At 40.6% G+C, this 27,939-nt stretch overlaps 1 protein-coding gene across 18 annotated transcripts in view; it reads right to left on the bottom strand.

Annotated features, from left to right (window-relative positions):
• The window catches only part of PRRC2C (proline rich coiled-coil 2C), a 117,282-nt gene that overhangs the window by 22,926 nt on the left and 66,417 nt on the right, over positions 1-27,939 (bottom strand). For 7 of the 18 annotated variants that reach the window (XM_048862309.2, XM_048862305.2, XM_048862315.2 and 4 more), the window contains 9 exons: positions 26,596-26,685; positions 24,463-24,564; positions 19,205-19,415; positions 18,104-18,307; positions 9,204-9,325; positions 7,436-7,572; positions 5,768-6,002; positions 4,979-5,101; positions 2,777-2,995 (listed from right to left, as the gene is read on the bottom strand). In XM_048862309.2, coding sequence (XP_048718266.2) covers positions 2,777-2,995; positions 4,979-5,101; positions 5,768-6,002; positions 7,436-7,572; positions 9,204-9,325; positions 18,104-18,307; positions 19,205-19,415; positions 24,463-24,564; positions 26,596-26,685 — 1,443 coding nt within the window. The remainder of the gene's footprint in view (positions 1-2,776; positions 2,996-4,978; positions 5,102-5,767; positions 6,003-7,435; positions 7,573-9,203; positions 9,326-18,103; positions 18,308-19,204; positions 19,416-24,462; positions 24,565-26,595; positions 26,686-27,939) is intronic. The other 11 variants (XM_048862324.2, XM_048862323.2, XM_048862316.2 and 8 more) reach the window with 6 other exon arrangements.

Raw genomic sequence — 27,939 nt, forward strand, 5'->3', positions numbered from 1 at the left:
CCTTCCCTTTTTAAAAGATGGGCACTACATTAGCCTTTTTCCAGTCGTCCGGGACTTCCCCCGATTGCCATGAGTTTTCAAAGATAATGACCAATGGCTCTGCAATCACAGCCGTCAACTCCTTTAGCACTCTCAGATGCAACGCATCCGGCCCCATGGATTTGTGCACGTTCAGCTTTTCTAAATAGTCCCTAACCACTTCTTTCTCCACAGAGGGCTGGCCGCCTACTCCCCATGCTGCGTTGCCCAGCGCAGCAGTCTGGGAGCTGACCTTGTTCGTGAAGACAGAGGCAAAAAAAGCATTGAGTACATTAGCTTTTTCCACATCCTCTGTCACTAGGTTGCCTCCCTCATTCAGTAAGGGGCCCACACTTTCCTTGGCTTTCTTCTTGTTGCCAACATACCTGAAGAAAACCTTTTTGTTACTCTTGACATCTCTCGCTAGCTGCAGCTCCAGGTGCGATTTGGCCCTCCTGATTTCATTCCTACATGCCCGAGCAATATTTTTATACTCTTCCCTGGTCATTTGTCCAAGCTTCCACTTCTTGTAAGCTTCTTTTTTATGTTTAAGATCCACAAGGATTTCAATGTTAAGCCAAGCTGGTCGCCTGCCATATTTACTATTCTTTCGACACATCGGGATGGTTTGTCCCTGTAACCTTAATAGGGATTCTTTGAAATACAGCCAGCTCTCCTGGACTCCTTTCCCCCTCATGTTATTCTCCCAGGAGATCCTGCCCATCAGTTCCCCGAGAGAGTCGAAGTCTGCTTTCCTGAAGTCCAGGGTCCGTATTCTGCTGCTTACCTTTCTTCCCTGTGTCAGGATCCTGAACTCGACCAACTCGTGGTCACTGCCTCCCAGATTCCCATCCACTTTTGCTTCCCCTACTAATTCTTCCCGGTTTGCGAGCAGCACGTCAAGAAAAGCTCTCCCCCTAGTTGGCTCCTCCAGCACTTGCACCAGGAAATTGTCCCCTACATTTTCCAAAAACTTCCTGGATTGTCTGTTCACCACTGTAGTGCTCTCCCAGCAGATATCAGGATGATTAAAGTCGCCCATGAGAACCAGGGCATGCGATCTAGTGGCTTCTGCAAGTTGCCGGAAGAAAGCCTCATCCACCTCATCCCCCTGATCTGGTGGTCTATAGCAGACTCCCACCACTACATCACTCTTGTTGCTCACACTTCTAAACTTAATCCAGAGACACTCAGGTTTTTCTACAGTTTCATACTGGAGCTCTGAGCAGTCATACTGCTCTCTTACATACAATGCTACTCCCCCACCTTTTCTGCCCTACCTGTCCTTCCTATCTGTCTGGTGATGTTCTCCTCCTAATACACCGTGGCAAGAAAATCCTCCGAATATTAATGACTAACTTGTTGAACTGGAGATATTTATGAAGTCATTGGGAGGTGAACTATCTGCTTTAATTACCTTTGGTAAATGAAATAACCAAACAATCATTCATTTTCTGATAGAGCTGTAAAACTTATCTGAAAAGTTTTCAAAATAAATCACTGTTTAAAAATGTATAGTGTGTACCTTCTAAAAATGAAACCTACATCTATCTCCGAGTTGTGAAGAATATGTATTAAGGTTGTAACAACAAGAATGCACTATTATGTAGAAATCCATGATTAAATTGAGTCTTCCTGACCAGTGATTTAAATCAGATCCACCCTGGCAGGCTAGCTGAAAACTCAATGCTTTTCAAAAATGCTCACGTTTGTGGTGGTTGTGGAAAGAGGGTTGGATACTTTGCTTTTTGCAGTTGTGAACTGAAGCCCCAAAAGAGGCACTGCCAGCACCAGGAATTCCGTCAAAGTGAATACTGTTCCCCCCTTCCTTCTATAGTATGTGGTAAGTGAGGTACAATGCACTTACCGCTCAACAGAACATAACCTTAATTTCCTTCATCTTTTCTAAATTTGTCCCCATCTGATTTCCAGAGATAAATTCCTTCAGCACTACCACTCTTGTCACTGAGGTTCATAAGCTGAAGGTCATCTTTGAATTCCCCCTTCTTCACACAGAACATATCCCAAACCAGTAATTTCTTCTACAATATTTTAAAGATCTGCAATTCCTCATAATCCCAACAGCCAAAACATGAATTAGTGGGCTGATCATTTACTCTTGATTACTGAAACCCCCTCTTCTCCCAATTCTGGCCCCACTATTCAAAAAGCACCTAAAGTTTTACTCACCCAATCTGACCCTTTTAATGGCTCCTCCCTTCCTATTGCATTGTTTAGTTTTCTCCTCTCCTTCAAAGCTCCAGAGAACTCAACCTGACCACATATAAACTCAAATCTTACCCCACAGCTCCCGAACCCTCTGATCTACCAATACCACACTCATGCCCTCTTTGTCTGTTTCTGCCCACTTATGTGCCATTTTCTGCACTGTTCCCGATGTATGGAAATGCCCTCATATGCCAAGCCATCATCATCTTATTAAAATCCCTCTAAGATTAACTTCTTTCAAAATGCCACGAGAAGGAAGTTAATAATAAAAAACCTTGGTTGAGCCACCAAGGTACACCCAGGGTTTAAAGTGCCCTACCTCCACATGCCTTTCCAGCTATTTGCTATCCTACCCCCTTTTTGTCACACCATGTTTAAAACTAAATTTTAAGATCTGGACAGGGATCTCAGTTCTTAAAAAAGAAAACCCTGTCAACATGCTCACAACACTGCTGGATGCTGTAAAAATAGTGTACATTAGTAATGGAACATTTTCATTATTGCACTATGGGTTTAAACACATAATTACCTTTCCAGTAGCCGCAATCATGCTGTGCTGAGTTCCTGCAGGGATCAATCCTCTGAAAGGCTGGTTTACTTGTGCAGGCCTAGTCAGATTTTGAGCCTGAGCCTGTGGTGGGGCATGCTGCAGTGGAGGCTGTAGGGACTGGGGTAGAGCAATTAGTGGCTGTCCTGTGGATCCAAAGTTGGGCAAAGAAAGCTGCGAGCCTGGTAAAGGTACAGTCACCTGGAGACAATAAGGAAATATCAGTACCACAGTACAAGCTTAATTACTTAACTATATCAAGATGGCTTTGACATTAAATTATATTCAGACTAAATTATATTTCAGATTAAATTGTATTTCTCTTAATTAGTGAAACTATCACCCAGAGGGATGCAGGAAAATCATCTCTTAATTTGTTATGTAGAGACTTTATAATTAGTTCTTAATGCATTTGGATACGTGAACTTCAGAAACAGTTACAAATGCATCAAATTATAGGCTGGATCCTAACTGTACCATCATTTCAACAGCACTTCACAGTAATAAAGTAAATTAAACTCAACTGATAATTACAAGATAGTTACAAAAATGGCAATTTTTCGTCAAACACCTCAAATGACCAAGCTGGCTGCTGGGTATTGAGGTTAGACTTTACTTGCCAAAGAGCACACAGAAATGGAGTTTTAAGATTAAAAACAGAAATGGTGGACTGTACTATCCAACCACCTATGATACCTCCTTGTATTAACAGGGGACACTGTAACCAAATGTGAACACTAACTGCTGGATGGAAGTGATGAGGACTTGAAAATATTAGATAGTCAAGTAATTATGTTAGTTTTGACATCTCCTAATCTGTTGGTATGATGCACAATCATGAACCCCTCTCCCATCACACACGAAAAATGTTTTGAGGGCCTCTAAAAGACTGACAATATTCTTTGTTCCTTCATTCAGTGAGTCAAGTTTAAACCAAAATTTACTGTAAGCAGCATAATATTGGTTACAAGTAGCTATTTCACCAGAACATCTGAAAACATTAAACAAATATGCATAATTTTGACCTCTAAAGTCTTTCATTTGGAGGGGATAACAACTTTTTAAGATGCTTCTAATCTACCAGACGATGGATTTTCCACTGTGTTTCAATAGGATTTAAAATATTACTCAGTTTTTGGAGGTCTCCCTCATTCATACGGTTAATGTTTGACAGACTTGTCATAAAATAGCCAATTGTTTGCATATGTTACAAATAAGTGTTAGGAACAGTTTATAAAAATCTAAACCTTAAGTTGTCAAAATGTGAGCCACTAAATGGTACTAGATTTGCAACATCCTACAGTGCTTGCACAAGACAAAATCAAAACAATTTTTTCTAATATAATCTTAAATTACTTGGAAATACTCTGGCACCACTTAAACTTCAAAACTGGGAAGTGCTACAGAGCTACAGGTTAAGACTAGATATACACATAAGTATGACAGACAACTGTGCAAACTATCAACTTTGCATATTTGGGGTACACATTTGGAAATGTGACTGGTCTCATAGGTTTCAGCTAGTCAGTGATGAGCCATATGCCATCATTAGCAAACAGGCTATTTTGTTTGTCTGCTCTCTAAATGCTGTAATTACTTGGCTCTCTGTGAAAGTGCTATTACCTCTGACTTGCCCCCACGAAAGAGAGCAGATACTTGTATTACTTAACTGTTATGTAGGGTGTTGCTTCTTTCATCATTAGAGCAGGGGTTCTCAAACTGGGGGTCGGGGCCCCTCAGGGGGTCGCGAGGTTATTACATGGGGGGGGGGAGTGGCGGGGCGTCACAATCTGTCAGCCTCCACCCCAAACCCGGCTTTGCCTCCAGCATTTATAATGGTGTTAAATATATAAAAAAGGTTTTTTTTAATTTATAAGGGGGGCGGGGTCGCATTCAGAGGCATGCTATGTGAAAGGTCACCAGTACAAAAGTTTGAGAACTACTGCACTAGAGAGACAAGGGTGTAGGAAAAAACTCTTTTGCTACTTAGACTTAAGTCATTAATATGAACTTGTATATCACTTTATTTTCTTGCAACTTGTGTCTCACTATGGTGGCTCTATTCCGCCAATTCTCAGGTATAGGATCATGATCGTAATATCTTTATTTCCCTACTTTTAAGTATACATCAGAAAAAAACAGTCCATAAAATTAATAAAAAGAAATGCAATTTAGGAAATTTACCATGCCATAGTTTACCTGCTGAAGAGCACTGGGAGACTGAGCTGTATTATAGAAATTGCTCTGGCCAGGCTGTTGAACCTGTCCAGAATATAGACTTGAAGCCTGGGTGAGAGTAGCTCTGGCCTAGAAAGAAAGAATGACAAATTGCAATAGGATACTATTAAATTACTATCAATAACCAGGATTACTAAATGTTAAGAGCATGGAAATTTATTCTGGATTTAAAGTCAGTTCAATTCCAAAATTGCTACAGCATAAGAAGTTGGAAAATTAGAGACATTTCAAATTTGTGGTGAAGCATCCATTTCTGTTTAAAACAATCCAAACACAGGACAGTGTCTTTACTGAAAAGTCAAGCCTTTATGTTTGTAAGCTGCAGAAGTATCCTCGAACTACACAGTTTGTTACAAGTGAATTGGAATGTTGGGGCACAAAACAGATTGCCTGGTAAAGATGGTGAAAAGGAACCATTAAGATTTCCTGTAATCTTGCATCAATGCTACCTAGATATTATAGAGCTGGGCATATCAGAATACAGATGAAACCCGATATTACAAAGGTCTTGGGATTTCATAAATTTCAGTTTAAATACAAATTTCAGTTAACAGATATGGATATTTGGCATCTCATCTATCGAAGATGGTTAGAAGCAGGTCTGAATAATATAGAGCCCCAAAGACTGCATTTTATAGTATTAAGGTAACAGAAAATTCCTCCAGTGTTCTTTACATCCTATCATTACTTGCTCCAATAAGTGATACAGACCTCAACTTGAAAAAAAATTCTAACCTGGAGAAGATGAGTATCAATGAGCTGAGAGCCTCCTAGTCCTGAAGCTTGACCAAGCTGATGTTCATACAAGATGGGAATAGGCTGAGTGTTAGAAGTCTGCTGAAATGCAAGACTTGATTGTGCCTTGGCAAGTTCCTGGTGCTGCACTGTTGGGAAGTTGTGTAAGGCCGTGCCAGACAGAACTACTGGCGATGGTTGAGACAGACCACTTTGCATAAAAGCTTGCTGTGATCTACAAAAGAATAAGTTGTGTTATTAGGCTTTAGTTTGCATTACAGATACAATATATGAGAAACTGCCTTTGAAATTTAAAATACAAATATATAATATTAAGAACAGAACTAGACCTTTATTGGCATTAAAATCAGAGAGCCAGATATTCAAAATGGCTGCACACACAACACATCCCATTGAAGACAGTATGAGCTGCTAGCTACTAGTTTAGTCAACTAAACTTCATATCTGAAAAAACATTTTATAAGTTATTTTAGTTTCTTTAGTATTAAAGTATATTAAACTATTTTAAGTTACATGAAAAATGTTGAAATTAATTGCACTGCCACATGTGAAATCTGTCTGCTTCTAGTTTTCAGTCTTTGTCCTGTAGCATCAGGCAGAGGGAAGTACTACAGAGTTTAGTAGCAGCACCTGAACATGAAAAAGTGTTTGGTTCTCTTGACCACAGATGACCCTAAGTACATTAATGCTGACTCCATAATACTTACCTGCTTAGTCGCTGGGTATCAATGGGTATTTTTAACAATGAATGTTTGGTATTATCTGAGACATTGACTGCTGGGAACAAGGTCCTTAATATTTAAATTGATATTTGGTTTCCTTGCACATTCTTCCCATACTACTCATTCTGGGTTTTCACACAGGAATACAGCAAAGCACTACCTAAAAGCCTCTCAGCCAGCAGTCAAAGGCTAGAGGCTGCTTTCTTAGCTCATCTGGAAAAATCTGCCTTAGTTTTAGGCACAGGAGGGAGTCTCACTATTATGAACAGCTTAGAAACTGCAGAATAGGAATTCCACTCCTGTGCATACGGGGCTCAACTCAGCTTCATTAATGTCAATACAAAAGGCTCCCAATGAAACGCTAAGAGAGGCAAGAGAATCAGTTGTGAATGAAAGGATTTGTGGACACTGAATGTTAGTGTAATCTTTCAGATCTACTCTACAGAGTCTACTACCAACAGCTGCTGTCTCATGTTGACCACAACAGCACCCAAGGTTCTTTTGATTAAGCCATGTACGTGAAGGCTAACTTTCAATTTCCATGGAAGTTTTCAACAACATTCTGCTTGTCACAGAATTAGTGACATTTTGAATATGTGGAATTTTTGAAGGGGTAAAAAGGGTGAGAAAATAAAATGTATAATGAACTCTGGCTGGCAAGTTAACTAGGGAGAGACCATAGTATTTCTAACCAGTAGCAGGTTTTACTTTTTTAGGTCATCCACTGGTCCTTAAGTTTTGTAGCTCATTTTAAGTCGAATCTCTATTACTGGATCTCATGTCTGAATTCACAAACTAACAAGGATTTTAAAGTTGCTATTAGACTTCAATGTTGGTCTGAAAAAGTGGGAGTGGTGAAAGAAAGGAATACTACAATGGACTGATCTCATTTGTTGCTTTTCCTTACTAAAACTAAAACATTTACCTATAAGGTTGTAAGGAGGAGTTGAACAATTCCTGAGCCTGGGAAACAGCAGGTGCTGCTCCTAAACTCAGTTGGGCTTGGTGTTGTCCTTGTAGAGGTGCATAGATGGGGATGGGAATCTGCTGAACTGAAGTGGGCTGTAACAAAAATAAATAATTAAATAGTCAAGCGTAGAAACTGTCACATAAAAATCCTGGTAGCTGAAAATTGCCAATTCAAAACCATTAAGGAAAAAAAATGTCTGTACCTAACGTGCAATGGGATTTATAAAGCAATTAAAAGAGACTAAGAAGTAGTTTGACGTCAAACACAAAGGCTATACAGTGAACACACGACAACTTTCTAAACTGAAAGATAACTTAACTGAAGAGTTGACAGATTTGCCATTTCCAAATAAGTTGTAGAAAGATATCACAGTTCACTTCTTGCTGAGGCAAAGAACAGCTATTTAAAAGTTAATTTCCATCTAAAAATTTGTTATGATACAAACTTTAGACATTTGATTCTGATGACCAACAATAAAACTGAGAAAAAAACCCCAAAAATCATGCTCAAGAAATTCAGAACCATTACGCATGTGCAGTTGCTGTAATATAGCAGCGAATGAGAAGTCAGAGTGCGTGATGATAGCTTAGCAAAATATCTGTAGTATATTTATTAAACGTAGGCCATTCAGCTGTTACTTTTTTAAAAAATTGGCAAACATTTAATCTACATGCTAGACTACATGTTGCATTCTTAACACTTGATCTTTATTACTCATACTCTGAGCAACTTTAGTCAGATATTCCATGTGACTTGAGCGCTATTTTTTTACAAACCAGTACTGTAAGTCACTTGGACTTGATTCTCTCAGGCAGATGGATGGAGTACTTTAGAAAGTTAGCAGGAGATAAATCTAGGAGATCTAAAACACTTTTAAACCTTTTCCTTTACTCTTCTACAAGAGCTTTATATTTTTGACCTATATGTGGATCCCAGATTTAAAAACACCTAGATTCCTTCCTGATAGAAACTGACCATCACAATAGATTTATTGACTATTTACAGCAGAGTTCACATTCACTTTTCTTGTTACATACATGAGAATTACTGCATTTATGTGCACAGGTTTTCTTTATGCAGACAGCTGGTACACTTCATTAACTAGTTCACTTATTAAATTTCCTTAGTACCAAACTTTTCGCTATGGCTTTCAATAGTACGCAGAATAGGAACTCTGAGTTAGCAGACAAAGACAACAAGACCCAATGACAGGAAGTCAATCTAGAAGAATTCAAACTGGGAATGAGGGGAACCAACCACTGGAACAAATTACAAAAGGAGCTGGCTAATATATCATAATCTGAATTCTTTAAACAGAGGCTGGACCACTTTCTAAATGATATGTTCTGATTCACCCACAAGTTACTGGACTCATTAGTGTTCTTCCCTACTATTACATAAGCAAACAACGTCCTCAACTGCAGGAAGGAAAACCATAGTGAGCGCTTCTGGTGTGAACATATATAGTCTTGTATGAAGCAGTACATTTCTGAGAACACAGGCTTCTACTGGAATACTGTTATAAAGAAATCTTTGTTCACATGAATGTTGACTGAAAGACCATAAAAGGCTGTGTACATGGTCAAACTGAACTATGATAGATTGGGAGTGAAATGCAATGTAATTTAGTATTTACAGATCTCTTTCCCTCCTGCAACTATCAGGTCCACTCAAGTTATAACAGCTTTACAATGAAGGTTCAGTAAGATGAATCCCCAAATACCTGTGAAAGTCCTGGTTGAAAACCTTGCTGTTGAGCCAAGGAAGGTGGAGCCAGACGTGCATGCTGAGTGCTGAATAAGTGGCTTGTGTCCATGTAGAAAGCTGGGATCTGAGCTGCAGGACCTCAGGAAAATATGAAAATTAGTGTCTGAATGTAAAACATTTTCCTTCTGGGCAGATTTCCAAGTAGTGCTGGAACTGCAGCCAGAGAGGACATTTTCTATTTCATATTTACAAGTTAGATTAACTATTTGCCTGACCGTTAGCATTGGGGGTGGAGATCTGGTGTGAGAAGAGATTTTCAGTGAGCTAGCGAACATGAGAGTTTTGTGAGGGAGTTCTCCAGGTGAAGGAGCAGCAACTACATGACCCTTGGGGTAAGTCTATTTTGTGTTTGCTTGCTTGAAGTTTACAGTGTGGTCTACTGTGTGCTGACCCTAGCAGCCTGCTAGGAAGGCTGAGAGCTTCCTAAGGAAGCTCTAGCCTGCCATCCTTGGATCCCTCATCCCTTCAGAATCTCTTGACAAGGGGGCAGAGCAAACTCATGGAAAACAGGGGCTTAAAAAGCCAGCTCATAAGTGACCGGAGGAGCTAGTGAACAAGAGAAGTAAAGGGGACTTTTACAAGGGAGTTGAGAGAAAGAACATGAAGTCCAGATACATCTTATAAACATCCTCTAAACTTGGGCCAATAAAGCTTGCTCCCCCACAACCCCCCCAAAAACAAAACAAAAAAAAACCCATACAAGAGTACAAAGAATGTAGGCAGAAGTCCAGCTGCAGAGTGGGCTATCCAGTATATTGCCCTGAATGCAGCAGGTACGATTACCTGCCTTCTAGGCAGGTGGCATTAGCATGCATTTGGTGTAAGGAGCTCCTGGCTCTCAGAGATCAAGTACAGGCTCTTGAGACCAGAGTGGCTGAACTGAAGTAGCTAAGGGAGACAGATGTACATAGATGAGACTTTCTGGCTCCCTCCTGTCTGACAGCCTCTGGGCTGTTGAGAAGGACTAAAGTCTCAAAAGAGGAAAATTATCCCACAGTTGAGACTCTCCTTCCAGATGATGTCATGGTATTCTCTTACACGGAGTACACCTGTTAAGAAGAAAAAGGTAATAGAAATGAGGGCTTGGATTATTAGAAATATCGATAGTTGGGCTTTTGATGGGAGAATTGCGTGGTGAATTGCTTGCTGGATGTGAAGGCTGCGGATCTCTAGAGACATCTAGACAGATGTATGGGCAGTGCTGGGGAGGAGATGGTAGTCATGGTACATGTATCAGAGTAACAGCCATGTTAGTCTGTATTCGCAAAAAGAAAAGGAGTACTTGTGGCACCTTAGAGACTAACCAATTTATTTGAGCATAAGCTTTTGTGAGCTACAGCTCACTTCATCGGATGCATACTGTGGAAACTGCAGAAGACATTATATACACAGAGACCATGAAACAATACTTCCTCCCACCCCACTCTCCTGCTAGTAATAGCTTATCCAAAGTGACCACTCTCCTTACAATGTGTATGATAATCAAGGTGGGCCATTTCCAGCATAAATCCAAGTTTAACCAGAACGTCTGGGGGGGAGGGGGAGGGAGGTAGGAAAAAACAAGGGGAAATAGGCTACCTTGCATAATGACTTAGCCACTCCCAGTCTCTATTCAAGCCTAAGTTAATTGTATCCAATTTGCAAATGAATTCCAATTCAGCAGTTTCTCGCTGGAGTCTGGATTTGAAGTTTTTTTGTTGTAAGATAGTGACCTTCATGTCTGTAATTGCGTGACCAGAGAGATTGAAGTGTTCTCCGACTGGTTTATGAATGTTATAATTCTTGACATCTGATTTGTGTCCATTTATTCTTTTACGTAGAGACTGTCCAGTTTGACCAATGTAAATGGCAGAGGGGCATTGCTGGCACATGATGGCATATGTCACATTGGTGGATGTGCAGGTGAACGAGCCTCTGATAGCGTGGCTGATGTTATTAGGCCCTGTGATGGTGTCCCCTGAATAGATATGTGCGCACAGTTGGCAACTGGCTTTGTTGCAAGGATAGGTTCCTGGGTTAGTGGTTCTGTTGTGTGGTATGTGGTTGTTGGTGAGTATTTGCTTCAGGTTGGGGGGCTGTCTGTAGGCAAGGACTGACCTGTCTCCCAAGATTTGTGAGAGTGTTGGGTCATCCTTCAGGATAGGTTGTAGATCCTTAATAATGCGTTCGAGGGGTTTTAGTTGGGGGCTGAAGGTGACGGCTAGTGGCGTTCTGTTATTTTCTTTGTTAGGCCTGTCCTGTAGTAGGTGACTTCTGGGAACTCTTCTGGCTCTATCAATCTGTTTCTTCGCTTCCGCAGGTGGGTATTGTAGTTGTAAGAATGTTTGATAGAGATCTTGTAGGTGTTTGTCTCTGTCTGAGGGGATGGAGCAGATGCGGTTGTATCGCAGAGCTTGGCTGTAGATGATGGATCGTGTGGTGTGGTCAGGGTGAAAGCTGGAGGCATGGAGGTAGGAATAGCGGTCAGTAGGTTTCCGGTATAGGGTGGTGTTTATGTGACCATTGTTATTAGCACTGTAGTGTCCAGGAAGTGGATCTCTTGTGTGTACTGGACCAGGCTGAGGTTGATGGTGGGATGGAAATTGTTGAAATCATGGTGGAATTCCTCAAGGGCTTCTTTTCCATGGGTCCAGATGATGAAGATGTCATCAATATAGCGCAAGTAGAGTAGGGGCGTTAGGGGACGAGAGCTGAGGAAGCGTTGTTCTAAGTCAGCCATAAAAATGTTGGCATACTGTGGGGCCGTGCGGGTACCGATAGCAGTGCCGCTGATCTGAAGGTATACATTGTCCCCAAATGTAAAACAGTTAGGGGTAAGGACAAAGTCACAAAGTTCAGCCACCAGGTTAGCCATGACATTATCGGGGATAGTGTTCTTGATGGCTTGTAGTCCATCTTTGTGTGGAATGTTGGTGTAGAGGGCTTCTACATCCATAGTGGCCAAGATGGTGTTATTAGGAAGATCACCGATGGATTGTAGTTTCCTCAGAAAGTCAGTGGTGTCTCGAAGGTAGCTGGGAGTGCTGGTAGCATAGGGCCTGAGGAGGGAGTCTACATAGCCAGACAATCCTGCTCTCAGGGTCCCAATGCCACTGATCACCGATGGACTGTAGCTTCCTCAGGAAGTCAGTGGCATTGGCACCCTGAGATGGGCTACAAGCCGTCAAGAACACCATCCCACCATCAACCTCAGCCTCGTCCAGTACACACTAGAGATCCACTTCCTGGACACTACAGTGCTTATAACAATGGTCACATAAACACCACCCTATACCGGAAACCTACTGACCGCTATTCCTACCTACATGGCTCCAGCTTTCACCCTGACCACACCACACGATCTATCATCTACAGCCAAGCTCTGCGATACAACCGCATTTGCTCCATCCCCTCAGACAGAGACAAACACCTACAAGATCTCTATCAAACATTCTTACAACTACAATACCCACCTGCGGAAGCGAAGAAACAGATTGATAGAGCCAGAAGAGTTCCCAGAAGTCACCTACTACAGGACAGGCCTAACAAAGAAAATAACAGAACGCCACTAGCCGTCACCTTCAGCCCCCAACTAAAACCTCTCCAACGCATTATTAAGGATCTACAACCTATCCTGAAGGATGACCCAACACTCTCACAAATCTTGGGAGACAGGTCAGTCCTTGCCTACAGACAGCCCCCCAACCTGAAGCAAATACTCACCAGCAACCACATACCACACAACAGAACCACTAACCCAGGAACCTATCCTTGCAACAAAGCCCGTTGCCAACTCTGCCCACATATCTATTCAGGGGACACCATCACAGGGCCTAATAACATCAGCCACGCTATCAGAGGCTCGTTCACCTGCACATCCACCAATGTGACATATGCCATCATGTGCCAGCAATGCCCCTCTGCCATTTACATTGGTCAAACTGGACAGTCTCTACGTAAAAGAATAAATGGACACAAATCAGATGTCAAGAATTATAACATTCATAAACCAGTCGGAGAACACTTTAATCTCTCTGGTCACGCAATTACAGACATGAAGGTCACTATCTTACAACAAAAAAAACTTCAAATCCAGACTCCAGCGAGAAACTGCTGAATTGGAATTCATTTGCAAATTGGATACTATTAATTTAGGCTTGAATAGAGACTGGGAGTGGCTAAGTCATTATGCAAGGTAGCCTATTTCCCCTTGTTTTTTCCTACCTCCCTCCCCCTCCCCCCCAGACGTTCTGGTTAAACTTGGATTTATGCTGGAAATGGCCCACCTTGATTATCATACACATTGTAAGGAGAGTGGTCACTTTGGATAAGCTATTACCAGCAGGAGAGTGGGGTGGGAGGAGGTATTGTTTCATGGTCTCTGTGTATATAATGTCTTCTGCAGTTTCCACAGTATGCATCTGATGAAGTGAGCTGTAGCTCACAAAAGCTTATGCTTAAATAAATTGGTTAGTCTCTAAGGTGCCACAAGTACTCCTTTTCTTTTTATGGTACATGTAGATACCAATGAAATAGGGAAAGGTAGGAGAGAAGTCCTAGAGGCCACATATACGCCATGGTTGCATTCTCTGAAATTCTACTTCCATGCCCAGGCCAGTTAGGCAGAACTATAGTGTCTCAATGCGTGGATGAGACGATAGCGTTGGAAGGAGGGATTCAGGCTTATTAGGAACTGGGAAACTTTTGGGGAAAGGAAGAGTCTACAGAGGAAGGATGGGCTCCACCTAAACCAGAACAGAATCAGACTGCTGGTATGTGAAATTTAAGATTGTAGAGGATTTTCTAAACTAAGGGCTGGGTGAAAGCTGACCGGTACAAAGGAGCACATCATTCAGACAGACACATCCCCGAGAGGAGGATTTATTAAAGGAGATTTTCTATATCCTAGTAAAGAGGAGAGGACAGATGTCAATAAAGTACAGGTGGGAGCTGAAGAGAAACAAACAGCCATACGAAAAAGAGATCCATTCAATTACTCACCTTGAAGGCAAACACCTAAATATTAACACATTTTATAAGTGCTCATACACAAATGCTAGAAGTCTAAATATTAAGATGGATGAACTTGACTACCTGATATTAAAGTGAGGATACTGACATAACACGCACCGTAGAAACTTGCAGAATTATGATAATCAATGGGACATGGTAATACCGGGGACAAAATATATACAAATGACAGAGTAGGTTGTGTTGGTGGGGGAGTGGCACTGTGTGAAAGAAAGCAGAGTCAACTAGAGTAAAAAAAAGTTGGTGAATCAAACTGCACCATAGAACCTCTACAGATAGAAATTTCATGCTTGAATAATAAGAATATAGCAGTAGGAATATACTGCCAACCCCTTGACCAGCATGGTGACAGTGACTGAGAAATGCTGAGGGAGATTAGAAAGTTACAAAAACAGTAAACTGAGTAATAATGGCGGATTTCAACTATCCCCATATTGACTGGGAGCACATCACCTCAGGATGGGATGCAGAGATAAAATTTCTAGACACCATTAATGACTATTTCTTGGAGCAGCTAATCCTGGAACCCACAAAGAGGGGCAATTTTTAATTTGGTCCTGAGTAGCACACAGGATCTGGCTCGAGAGGTGAATATAGCTGAACTGCTCAGAAAGAACAACTGTAATGTAATTAAATCTAACATCCTTATGGGGGAAAAAATACCAAAAAGAAATCAACCACAGTAGCATTTAGCTTCCAAAAGGGGAACTACACAAAAACGAAGAGGCTAGTTACGCAGACATGAAAAGGAACAGTGACAAGAGTGAAATGCCTGCAAGCTAACATTTTTTAAAAACACAATAGAGGCTCAAACTAGATGTATACCCCAAATAAAAGTAAGAGAAACAAAAAATGACACCATGGTTTAAAAACAGAGTAAAAGAGGTAGTTAGAGACAAAAAGATACCCTTTAAGAATTGGAAATCAAATCCTACTATGGAAAACAGGAAGAACAAACTCTGGCAAGTCAAGTGTAAAAGTATAATAGGGCAGGCCAAAAAAGAATTTGAAGAGCAACTAGCAAAAGACTTGAAGACTATTAGTAAAAATTTTTGTTTAAGTTCACAAGAAGCAGGAAGCCTGACATTCAGTGTGGCAGGCCACTGAACAATCCAGGTGCTAAAAGAGCACTCAAGGAAGACAAGCATGAGGGAGATTCCGACACCCAAGCCATTCTTTTTAGGTGACAACCTGAGGAACCGTCCCTGATTGAAGTGTCAGTAGAGATGGTTTTGGAACAAACTGGTAAATCAAACAGTAATAAAAGTCACCAGGACCAGATGGTATTCACCCAAGATTTCTGAAGGAACTCAAATATGAAATTGCAGAACCACTAACTGCAGGATGCAACCTATTGCTTAAATCAGCCTTTGTACCAGATGACTGGAGGATGGCTAACGTGACACTGATTTTTTAAAAAAGCTCTAGAGACAATCCTGGCAATTACAGGCTGGTAAGCCTAACTTTAGTACCAGGCAAATTGGTTGTAGCTATAGTAAACAGAATTATCAGACACAGCTGAACAAAATCTGTTCGGGAAGAGTCAACATGGCTTTTGTAAAGGGAAATCATGCCTCATCAATCGACCAGAATTCTTTGAGGGGGGGTCAAATAAACGTGGACAGGGGTGATTCAGAGAGTGTACTTGGACTATCAGAAAGCCTTTAACCAAGTCCCTCACCAAAGGCTCTTAAGCAAAGTACTCAGTTACGGGATGAGAGGGAAGGTCATGCCACAGATCAGACACTGGTTAAAAGATAGGAAAAAAAGGGTCAATTTTCACAGTGGAAACAGTTAAATAGCAGGGTCCCCCAAGAATCTGAACTCTGACCTGTGCTATTCAACATATTCATAAATGACCTGGAAAAAGGGTTAAACAGTGAGGTGGCAAAGTTTGCAGACAATACAAAATTATTCAAGATAGCTAAGTACAAAGCTGACTATGCAGAGTTACAAAGGGATCTCAAAACTGCGTGACTCGGAAAGAAAACGGCAGAGGAAATTCAATGTTGATAAATGCCAAGTAAAGCACTCCAGAAAACAATCCCAATTATACATACAAAATGATGGGATCTAAATTATCTGTTAGCATTCAAGAAATTTCTTTGAGTCATCATTGATAGTTCTCAGAAAACATCTGCTCAATATGCAGACAAAAAAGCTGACAGAACGTTAGCAACCATCAAGTAAGGGATATATAAGACGACAGAAAATATAACGCCACTATATAAATTCATTGTATTCCGCATCTTGAATACTGCATGCAGTTCTGGTCACGCATCTCAGAAAAAATATATTAGAACCAGAAAAAGTACAGAGAAGGGCAACAAAAAGGATTAGGGGTATGGAACAGCTTCCACAGGCTATGTTTACACTACCGCAGTAAGTCGACCTATGCTATGCAACTCCAGCTATGTGAATAACGTAGCTGAAGATGACGTACCTTAGGTCAACTTACCGCAGGGGGTCAACGGGAGAAAATATCCCATTGACTTACCTTACTCTTCTCTTTGAGGGTAGAATACAGGGGTCGACTGGAGAGCGAACTGCAGTTGATTTGGCAGGTCTTTACTAGACCCGCTAAATCAACCGCCGGTGGATTGACCTCAGAGTGTTGATCCACGCTGTAGTGAAGATCTGCCCATAGAAGGGGAGGGATTGTTCATCTTAAAAAAAGAGACAACTGGAGGGGGCGGGGGAGGGCGGAAGGGGAGGAATATGATAGAGGTCTAAAATCATGAACGGTGTGGAGAAAGTGAATAAGGAAGTGTTATTCACCCCTACCCATCGCACAAGAACCCAGTGAAATAACAGGCAGCAGGTCTAAAACCAACAAAAGGAAGTACTTTTTCCCTATAACACACAGTCAACCTGTGGAATTCATTGCCAGGAGATGTTGTGAAGGCCAAAATTGCAACTGGTTTCAAAAAAGAATTAGAGAAGTTCTTGAAAGATAGGTCCATCAATGGCTATTACCCAAGATGGTCAGGGATGCAACCCCATGCTCTGGGTGTGTCATACAACCCCTGCCTTCCAGAAGTTGGACGACAGGGGATCTCTTGATAAATTGTCCTGTTCTGCTCATTCTTCTGAAGCATCTGGCTCCGGCCACTATTGGAAGACAGGATACTGGGCTAGATGGACCACTGGTCTGAACCACTATGGCCATTCTTATGTACAAGTGGAAGGTGGGCTCCACCTGCCCTTTGAGCTTTTGCATAGTTATAAATTGTGCATATGCATCCTGAATCCCATGAAATTTAGTGGTACGGTAAATTCTGTGCAGACCTCTAAATGCCCTACTTCAGTCAACTAAGCATTGTGTGAAGAACACGTTAATGTATGCAATTTAAAGGAAAAAACCCATGTAGTTTCTTTATAGTTAGAGAAAGGTATCACTGAAGAGAGACACACTGCTGTAATAGTTTATAAAATTAGATTAAAACTAGAGATGACTACATTTAAACAAACAGATTTAAAATTAAAAAAATGCAAAGCAGGTTACAGAAGAAGGGATTAATACAAACATACAATACAGAGAAGATACAAACTTGTTCTATTTAGTGGAAGTTTCTTTTGAGTATGTTGGTCAATGTAACACCATACACTAGTGTATAAGTAGGTATGTAACCTACCCTCTAGTCATTCCGTTTTTGCTGCAGGTAGTAAAAATGGAACAGAGTATGTAATAACTTAGAAGTATATCACTAACTTCAGAAATAATTTCATCTGAGTTGTACTATGATTTTTTTTTTTTTTTTTTAAAGTCCTACCAACTTGTTTAACTCCAAAGAAAACAAAGAACTGGCTAGCACCTCTCCCTTCCAACCTCACAAACATTATTACCTGCTGCAGACTGAGACACATAGACCTGTGGACTCTGCTGCTGCTGGGCAATGAGGGATGGCATGCAGCTTAGCTGGGAGAAGTGACTGGCAGAAGCAAGGCTGTTTGTCTGCAACTGTTGTGGTTTCACTTTACAGATATTAGGAGGATCTGAGGCGGTTGTAGACTTTGTACTCAGTGAAGAGGTAGTGTATGTTCCAGCTCCTGGATTGGGAAAAAAACATGTATCATTCAAAAACTTATCTTTGAGTAGGTCTGACAAAATGTTGGAAGCACTGACTACCACAGGCAAGGGTGAATAATAAAGAAGTACTTATATAGACGGCTGTGTGGCTGAGGTGCCAGAACCTTAATATTTCTTAACACGACTGCGCTTTCTGTTCCAGTTATCCAGAGAATGTCAGTTCACCATAGTAAGAAACTTTCTTTAGTCACCTCAGCTGGGATTAGAGCACACATTCCCTTTAATGGCCACATGAGAGAAGATTTAATTGGATATCGAATTTAATTGTTTACTACTTTTGTAAGCTATAGTAGGAGACAAACACTTTCTCACTAATGTTTGTGCATAGCAGTAGTGAAACCTGTGTTATTTGAAAGTCTTGTGGGATACTTTCATATTACGTATGTTTGTATAGCACCTACCACAAAAAGAGTCCTCAGTCAGCACTACTGAAAAACAAAATCTGGAGATTTTCAGACAACTGTGGGAACTGGGTAGCTGCCACAGCTACTGGTTTCCCCAAGGCCAGCAGCATGAAGACTACAAGGTGGGAGAGAACAGCTATATTATACACAAATATCTGTGTAGCCAAGAGAGGAGCTTCCTGAAGAGGAGCTTCCTAAACTGAATCTTCCAGATCCACCCTATTGGAAAAGAGACCAAAAAACCCCTCTCCCCAGCTAGCTATGCAGTAAAAGCCTAGGGGAAATATCAGACCTTCCAAAAAGAGGGTTTTGGTAGACCATGGCTTGTACTGAACAGAACAGAACCTAATACGTAATCTCAAAGAAAGCAACGAGGTTGGCATGATCAAAGGGTAACAAGTAAACTGGATAAAGGGGGTGATGCAACACAATATGCAACGTAAAGCCCTATACCTGATAATGAAGTTGTAGGTGTAACTGATGCCACAGGAATAGGAGGCATTGATGCACTTGAGAAAGAGCTGTAAGTGCCGCTGCTTGGTGCACTGCTGCTGCTACTGCTTCCACTGTTACCTCCAGTTATGGGAGATGCTGTTGAGGTTATTGGCGAACTCTTCTCCCCCACATTTGGAGAATTCTCCCACGCTTTACGTGCAGACTCCATCTATTTAGGAAAAAAAGGAAGGTGGTTTTTTTAATTTTTGTTTTTTTAAAAGAGAAACAGGTTAGCTATTTAAAAGATTTTAGCTCTTCAGTTAGTCCTTCTGTTAACAATTCATTTTAGTTAAAAAGGAAATACAGGCTACCTGCGAGCCTCCTTGCTTAACATTTGATCACTATAATTGCACAATGCTATGTGTTCATGCAAAAAACCCACAGCCCTAAGTGGGAGCTCCCAAACAGCTCCAACTGACTAAGTAATCAACCATTTTAAATTTTCAGTATCCAAGATTAAATTTGCTCACACTGATTTGTCTCCCCACGAGGGGAGTGGGAGTAAGGGAAATATATTGTTTCATACATACTTAAAATACCATAAAATAGGTTCTAAAATAAAAACATTCACTTTAAAATTAAATGGTTTTGATAAGTCATTGGTGCAAAAAGGTAAGAAATTGGACATAGCTGATGCATGTTTCAATGAAAAGTGTCACAACAGCAAGTTTCTACCTTTAGTATGATCCGAAACCATTTAAGGGAGTATAGACAGATCATTTTTGTCAAAAAGGTATATTTGAACACAATGTCCATTTTATTTTATAATTTTAATACAGGACTACACACCATATAACTAGTATGCTTGTTTCGCTGCATATTTTAAGACCTTAAAGAAAATAATTTGGAGATGAAACCGTGCCACGTAAGTGTCTCATGCCCACTACTCATGTTAGAGGAAAAAATAAATACAAAAAATGGTCAAATCCTACTTTCTGTAATCATGGATGTATGTAACCTTGCATAGCAACAAACAGTCAGGGTCAAACAGTCTTCTGAAGCATTTAAAAAACGTATTTCTAAGCTGTTCCACAAACTGATCTAAACAACCTAGTGGTTGACTGGAGCAAAAAATGACGATTTTAGCACTGTTATTATTTAACAGCAAATCTTGGAATTCCATGCAATAATTCTAGGGAGAATATTGAGGGACTATGCTAAACTGACAAAGGGAAGGAAATTTTACTATAAATTTTCAAACTAGACATGCCACAAACTTAAATCTTAATTATGGTCCATGAAGTTCTACAATGACAATGGCCCACATATTTAAAGTTGAGGGTTAGCCATTGAAGACTATGGGTTCCATGCTGCAATTCTTCATTTATCAGATTACAAACTGTTGAGGGCAGGAACTATTTTCATTTGGTCTCTTGTTCAGAGTCAAACTCATTCAGTGCTGAAAATGCACAAGTCTGATCAGACTGGCCTAGTCACTTGAATTGAGATGTAGCACTTTTTACTGAACAAGTAGTCTCTGACGGCCACACCTCCAATTAAAATGGAGCATGGCTGCAACTACTTCATTTTACAGAAATTAGGTCCGCATGCCCCTAATTTAAGTTATGTTATTTGTCTACACATCATAGAAAATGATGGAAAAACCAATATAACTTGTATTTAATTTCCATTGTTGAAGTGTAAAAAGACATCAGACAGGAGGAGCTATTTCAAGATTTTTTTCCCCTCCACACAAGTGCTTTTGAACACTTCATAGAAAATATGTGACTTGACTACTTCCCTTTTTGGGACAGACTCCTCCCACAAACACATGCATTGAGGCCGAGCCTCTTCTAATAAATATATCAGATGCAGGCCTGGTTTGTCCACACACCCTTCCACCCTCACACCAGATGAATATTTCCCAAAGCTGTAAGGAAACTATATTCTTAATTGTAAATTAAACTCCTTGAAGCATTCACATGTAGTGTTTTACATGGAGCAATCTCTGAGCGAGACTAAGACCTAGCATCTGCAAGTATGGCTGAATGACGCTTTGTTCCTTGATACCTCAGAGTTCAGTGCCTGGATCTTGTGGAACCTTTCCTGTAGGGGAGCCACTGTCTCACCCACATGCTATTTTGATCCTGAGATAGACCATCTTCATAGGGAGAACAAGTCCGTCACAAACCTGGTAAGAATAGCTATATCTAAGACCTTGGATTCCTCAGCCAGGTTATATCACTATCATTACCTGTGTAAACACCATAGGGGAAGATGACAGACAGGTAGTTTTTTGAACTAATATTGGCAATTTCTGGAGACCAACAGGAAAAGTGTCTGTGACAAGGGTCTGACCAGAATATGTAAATAAGCTTCTGCCAGGTCCGTTGATGTTGGAAGGTCTCATGGAGTGGTTCCAGTGAGAGCAGAAGCAAAAGTCGCCATCCTGAATTTTGTCTTTTATCAAACGTATTCACTGTCTGCGACCAAACTGGCCCAGACTCCACCCGACCCTTTAACTATGAAGAGCATGTAGCAGAGTCCTGAACACCTTCCTTTTTTAGACTGTTTCCCTAGCTGTAGGATTAGGGCTCCTTCAGAATTAAGTTTCTCATCACCTCTCAAGATCAGAGAAAGGATGAAGGGATGTGAAAGAGCCTATAATTCCAGGGAGTATCCATGCTGCATCTTTCTCACATACCAGATGTTTCAAACATGTTTGGGAGAAAGAAGTTCTCTCAATTCTAAGACCTTGGGGAAGCAGCAAGAGCATCCAGAATGATTTTACTTTCTTTCTGTGTTTTTTGAGCCTCTGTGGTTTTTTTCATCTGGGGGAGAGGGAGTGTGTTGGATAGTGACTCCGACTGGGCCTTAGCCCGCTCAAGTGCTCCAGGGTCCCAGCATTCAGAAGTCAATAAATGATTGCAGAGGAAGCAAAAGACAACTTCCCTAAGGAAAAAGGTTTTCTGTGAGCAAGGACAGAAAAACAAAGGCAGATTCCTTGCCAAATGACTTGGTTACCCACTTAGAACCTTTAGATGTGACCCTGGAATTTAGAAGCATGGTAGGCAGGGAAGTTTAAGAGAATTGTGGACTTTCCCTGCCAAAGAGACCTTGATCAGCAAAGGCCTGGCTAAGTCCTAACATGGCTGACCTGTCTTTGCAAAGGTGTCTCCCAAGAAGACTTGGTTGATGTGAGCGAAGCAGAGATCCAAACAAGCCTTCCACTCAGAGTATCTTTCCCTGGCAGAGTGAGGCCCAGAAAAAGGAGCAATTGTGGCAGAGTTCCCCACCCCCCATTTCTTGAGAGGAACTCCTTGCAGATGGAATGCTATGACAGGGGATGGAGGAACAAGAGAGAAGACTGGAGCGTTATTCCATTCCAGAAGAAAAGCCTGGAAACTCTTGTTCCTCTAAGGGAGGAGGGTTGGAAGATAACCCTGCTCACTGCTGCCCTCAAAGCAGCTTTTAAAAGCAAGGATTACATTCAGTAGGATGGGAGAATAGCAGCAATGTTCTGTTTGGGTACCAGAGACTCTGGCATAAAGATGGTAGGGGCATAGTCAAGTCCTGGAGTGCCTTGAAAAAGTGTGAACTACCTTTGGTATTTGCAGGAAGAGATGCAAACTCTGAATGTCTGAGTAGAGGCAGAATACGGAGGGGTGGGGTGGGGGAATAAAAAAATAAGCCTTCCCAAAATGTTTGTGGACTCTCAGCACAGATTTTAGACAAAATTTCTCATCATACCTACTGTGGATATAGCTATCATCTATCAAGTGTTTATTAGGACAATCAAATCAGCCTGGTAGAGAAGTGCCCCAACAAAGTTACAGGACAAGAAAATATACACAAAAGGAACTCAACACTCTGCTCAGCAGGCTAATGCTTAAAAGGTGTGAAACTGTCTCAGGATGGGTAATATTCCTATCTGTACCAAGTGTTTAGTGAATGAGCTACTTATTTCCAGGTGTTGTTCTATTAAGTTTAACATCTAAAAGGTAACAATTTTAAAAAGTGCTTCCAGACACCAGAAAGTTAGATTGAAATGTAATGTATTATTTCTCAAATTTTAACCAGCTAGCAGAGTTTCCCTTGCTAGATTACTCTTCCTTCTCCATTACCTCCCCAAATTAAACCACTCTTCTGACCTCACTCATTTTTTCCCCTTAAAATAGACTAACATTTTTCCTGGTTGAGACACTTTAAACATACAGAAACAAGAAGAGGGGAGGATAATAAAGGAGAATTAACAGTAACTAGGGTTGAACCACTGGGTTGTGCTGTATGCAGTCTATGAAAACTGGAAAGAAACTTTCATCTATCACAAAACCATTTCAGTGAGAAATTCTCACGGGGAGTTGCATGAAAATTCCTTGAAAGCCAGTTAGCTATGCATCCAACCCTGTTTCGCGTGAGTTCTAGTTTGGACAATATTGTCCCTTCTGAAAATCAGAGGAAGTTGCAATGCTTTTACTAGTTCAGTGTACACAAGCACTATCACATAGCTCATCTATGACACTGGAAAGGACAGACCCTCCTAAAAATGCTGTAGCCAAAGGACAGAGACCAGCTTAATAATGTTAGTGAGTTATAGAACACACAATCCATACCCTCCCAACATCAGACTACATACATGCCATAGAACAAATGCTCTCACATACTTGCTCCACACTGCACAATAAAGGAGCATGAAATGTCAACCACCACAAGTATAGCAAAGCACTTTTGTACTAGTTTATATGAGACAATAGCTGTTGACATAAAATAACTTACTGCCAACCTACTTTTCATTATTTACTACTCCAATCATCTAACTGTACAAGTCACACATCACTAATCAAAAGGAAAAAGAGAGCTAAGAAATTCAAGTACTGCTTGCTGAAGTTAATGCACTACTCAGTTTTTAAAAACCTGTACAACCATCTATCTGTAACCAGCTTGTTTTAAACAGACCTATCCACCAATACGTCAAAATATGACAGGTTTCTGCATGCCACAATATTTACACTCTTACATGTGCCTCCCTAGAATTAACTCTCAGGGTAGTGGGAGTCAAGATTGAGGCCAAGTGTTAATGCAAAATGGGGTTAAAGAGATTTAAAATTGAATGCATCCCCTTTGATACACCCTTTTGTTTCAGCCATCTGTTTATATGCAAAAGCAGTTCAGAAGAGGAAACAAAGGAAGGCTCTAAAAAGGTTCGCCAGCAAGTTCTCCATTATCTTTTTCCCTTGCATGCAAGAAAATGACCCTTAGAGGGATGTGGTACATACCTTGAGGGTGAGGTCCACGGTAGCGGGAGAAACTGGAGTTAGGCTGGAGCTCTGTTGTAGAGTCTCCCTCCTAGGGAGGGGAAGGGTGTGGGGCAGGGGCACCTGAAAGGCAGGCAACACACATCACATTCTAACTAAGTCTACTACAAAAGCCCCTTAAGAGCAAAAGCTCAAGCAGTGCTAATAAATTAAATTTTCTTCAAGGCTTGAGCTTTTGGCAGGGATGTTTTGACAAACTAGGATGAAAATTTGGAGGGGAAAGGTCATTTAGTATGTGTTCAGGTAATACCTGTCATCTCTGAGAGTGACTGCAGGCTTATTTGTCCATGCACCAATGCTTTCTGTATAGTCGTGCGATTTAGCCATTTGGGAATTTAGCCCAAAATGTACTTTTAGTTCAATGGGGTACAAAATTCTTCCCAAATCAAGCCTGGCCCTATTAGGATCCAAACTCTGAGATGCAACTTCTACCAAAAAAAAAGAAAAAAGAAAAAAAGAAAAAAAAGAAACTATGTTCTTCAAAAAGTCACAGGACCACAAAATAAGCAAAACTATACCTGGCAACTAATGCTTGCATATGGCTATTTCTAGTTTCCTAGCTCTCTTTCAACAGGACTCTCATACAAAGGCAAGTTTAGGAGAAAGAATGCAAATTTGACAAAATGCAATCAATTGTTGCACAAGAAAAAGCTAATGATGGATTTACTCAAGGTCCTAAACGCAAGGTCTGAGAAAATGTTGCTATGATCCTTGCTATAGTAATAGTCTCTTACTCCTGTCTATCACCAACTCTTAGTTTAGGCACAGAGCATACAGACCTGCCACTAAGGTGACCGGACAGCAAGTGTGAAAAATTGGGATGGGGGTGGGGGTAATAGGAGCCTATATAAGAAAAAGACCCCAAAATCAGGACTGTCCCTATAAAATCCGGACATCTGGTCACCCTAGCTGCCACAGAATGAGATTAATCTCAAAATACATGTAATGAAACTTTGAAACTAGAAAAAGCACAAATCTCTGTTGTTGCTCGGAGACCATATTTCCTGTGTGTGGATCCAACTCTACCAGGCAACAATGCAATACACCAAAATCAGCAGGACCAAGGAATTACAAAACAAAGTATCATACTTTGCCTAGGATTTGAGTCTACCACTAACAAATAGCACAAAAAATGTCACAGCATTTGAACGGAAGAGGTGTGCAGGAGTAGCTACAAACAACATTGCCACAAAAATGCATCAAGGATGTTATCACTAAATCCATTTAATAGGAATACATTTTATTTTAAATTGTAAGCTCTCTTGGGAGAGATGTAGGAGTAGGACCTGTCACAATTCCCCCAAATCCAGTCAACTCTGAGCTAGTTATATTTGCATTGTTCAAACTAGCAGAATCACAAGGTCCAGGTTCCTACTCTGACAGAGACCCACCAAGTTCAAGACACATTTGAAGTCACTATGAGTCATGCACTATTTGGTACTCTCTCTCACCAAGTAAGAAAAACTAATACAGACAACAAATCCACAAAGCCAGTATTGCTGGTTTTGTGGGAAGTACTTCAAGCATTATGATTGAATTCTGCTGTCTACTTTAAATACGCCACTAAATTGGTTCCCTCACATTTGATAGCCACAATTAATTTCAGGATCCAGATCAAAATAAATCTTTTAAAACAAGTCTTTTGGGGACTTCCCTTTGCTTATCTTACAGACTCCACCTCTAACTACTAGTACAGACCTCTTCTTTCCCTTAGTCTCACAAATGCTGTTGAGGGTAACTTCTCTGTAATTCCTGCTATCTGGAACAGTCGTCCTGAATCTTGACACCATCTCTTTTCAAGTATCCTCTAAAAATATCTTTACTTTACATAGGCTTCCAAATTTTTCGTTGTTTTAAAAACAAGAAACACCATGTAACACATAAAGAACTCAGAGACAGACACTAACCAAACTGAAGTTATTATTATTATTTTTTTTTTTTACAGTGGAATTACACAATGAACACCTGGTTAACATAATGGAAACCGTACTAATAGCTAACTGAATGCAACATTGTGTGCTTTTAAAAAGGAAGACAAGAGTATAAATACATTTTCCCTGTTCTAGGTCAAGAGATTCACTACAATAGACTTACATTAGTCACCAAAGTCTCCTCCATTTTTGTACTGCTAGCAGCCACAGTGTTAGGATGAGAAGAAGGTGTAGTGTAGTCTGTCACAGACTCCTGTGAAGAAAAACAAGTCCATTAAAATGAACCCCCTATCTAAACTAGGTTTTCTAGTCTCAGGTGTAGTCTTTTCAGATAGTGGTTTGACTATCTTTTACATAGAAGCAGTTCACCAAGCAGTATGATGACAGAATTTCATCACACATTTTAATTTATTTTCTTAGAAGGCATGTCCAGCAATTCTCACTGCTGAGTTACTTTGCACTAGAAGAATTTGTGGAAGATTTCAGCTCTGTCAGAGGCAACATATCCCAGGAAAGCCTTGCCCTTAATCATGTATGCGGTCCAGATGATAAATTTTCGAAGCTAAATACAACTTTTAATGGCTTTTAATATTAGGCACATGGCTATAAAACACAGAAGAAAATAGTATAAAATAAGATCAGATGTTTCTTAGGTAAGCATATGAAAGATAAGGCTCTCCAGGTTAAAAAAAGAATGGAGGGGATGAATATGCACTTTTCTCTAAAGGGCTGAGACTTCTTTTCTGAAAAGATGAACAGATGGAGAAATCAAAGTGCACATAAGAAATTTCACTGGTGGCAAGTGGCCAGTGAAAAACTGATCTGGAAATGGCAAGATCTTATCAAGTTTTAAAAAGGTAACTAAGACGTCAACTCAAAGCAAAAATGAAGAATTTTTACTAGCTCATCACAGGATGGAAAACTCCTCGCACTCGTTCCTGAAGTCATTAAAATTCTTGTATGAGCATTCAAAGCCAACTCTTGGGAATATAAAGACAGGTTTTATGCCCTCTTCCAAACAGCATTTCTGTCTCCATGATTCCTTTTCTAAAGCTATACTACCATGCTTAGTGCGACTAGACAGAGTTGTAGAATTAGTCCTTGCAAAAGGATGTTGGGTCTTGTTTGGAACCAAAAGGAAGACCAAATTGCCATTTCTAGGTCTGCTAATTACTATGTGAGATTAACTTTTTAAAAACATCTCGAGTTCAGAAATATTGGGAAAAGGTATAAAGATGATCCTTGGCCCAATACTAGGGGAGAGAGTCAACGGCTATTGTTCCTGGATTCCTTCTGGAAACTACCTTTTATGATTTTTCCATGGATGAGACAAGCTCCCCCTTGGATTTTTCTGCACTGGAAAGTGATTTCATGGAACGGATGAGGATGAAAGTTCCAGTCTTCTTTATCCAGGATCATTCTGCTGTGCTCACCTGCCCTCCTATTTAGGTTTCCCTGCACTAAGATCCAAGGTCCACTTTGAACTAGCTGCTGCTGGGGATTACCA

Source organism: Caretta caretta, chromosome 8, assembly GCF_965140235.1.
Source record: "Caretta caretta isolate rCarCar2 chromosome 8, rCarCar1.hap1, whole genome shotgun sequence".
Lineage (NCBI taxonomy): Eukaryota > Metazoa > Chordata > Testudines > Cheloniidae > Caretta > Caretta caretta.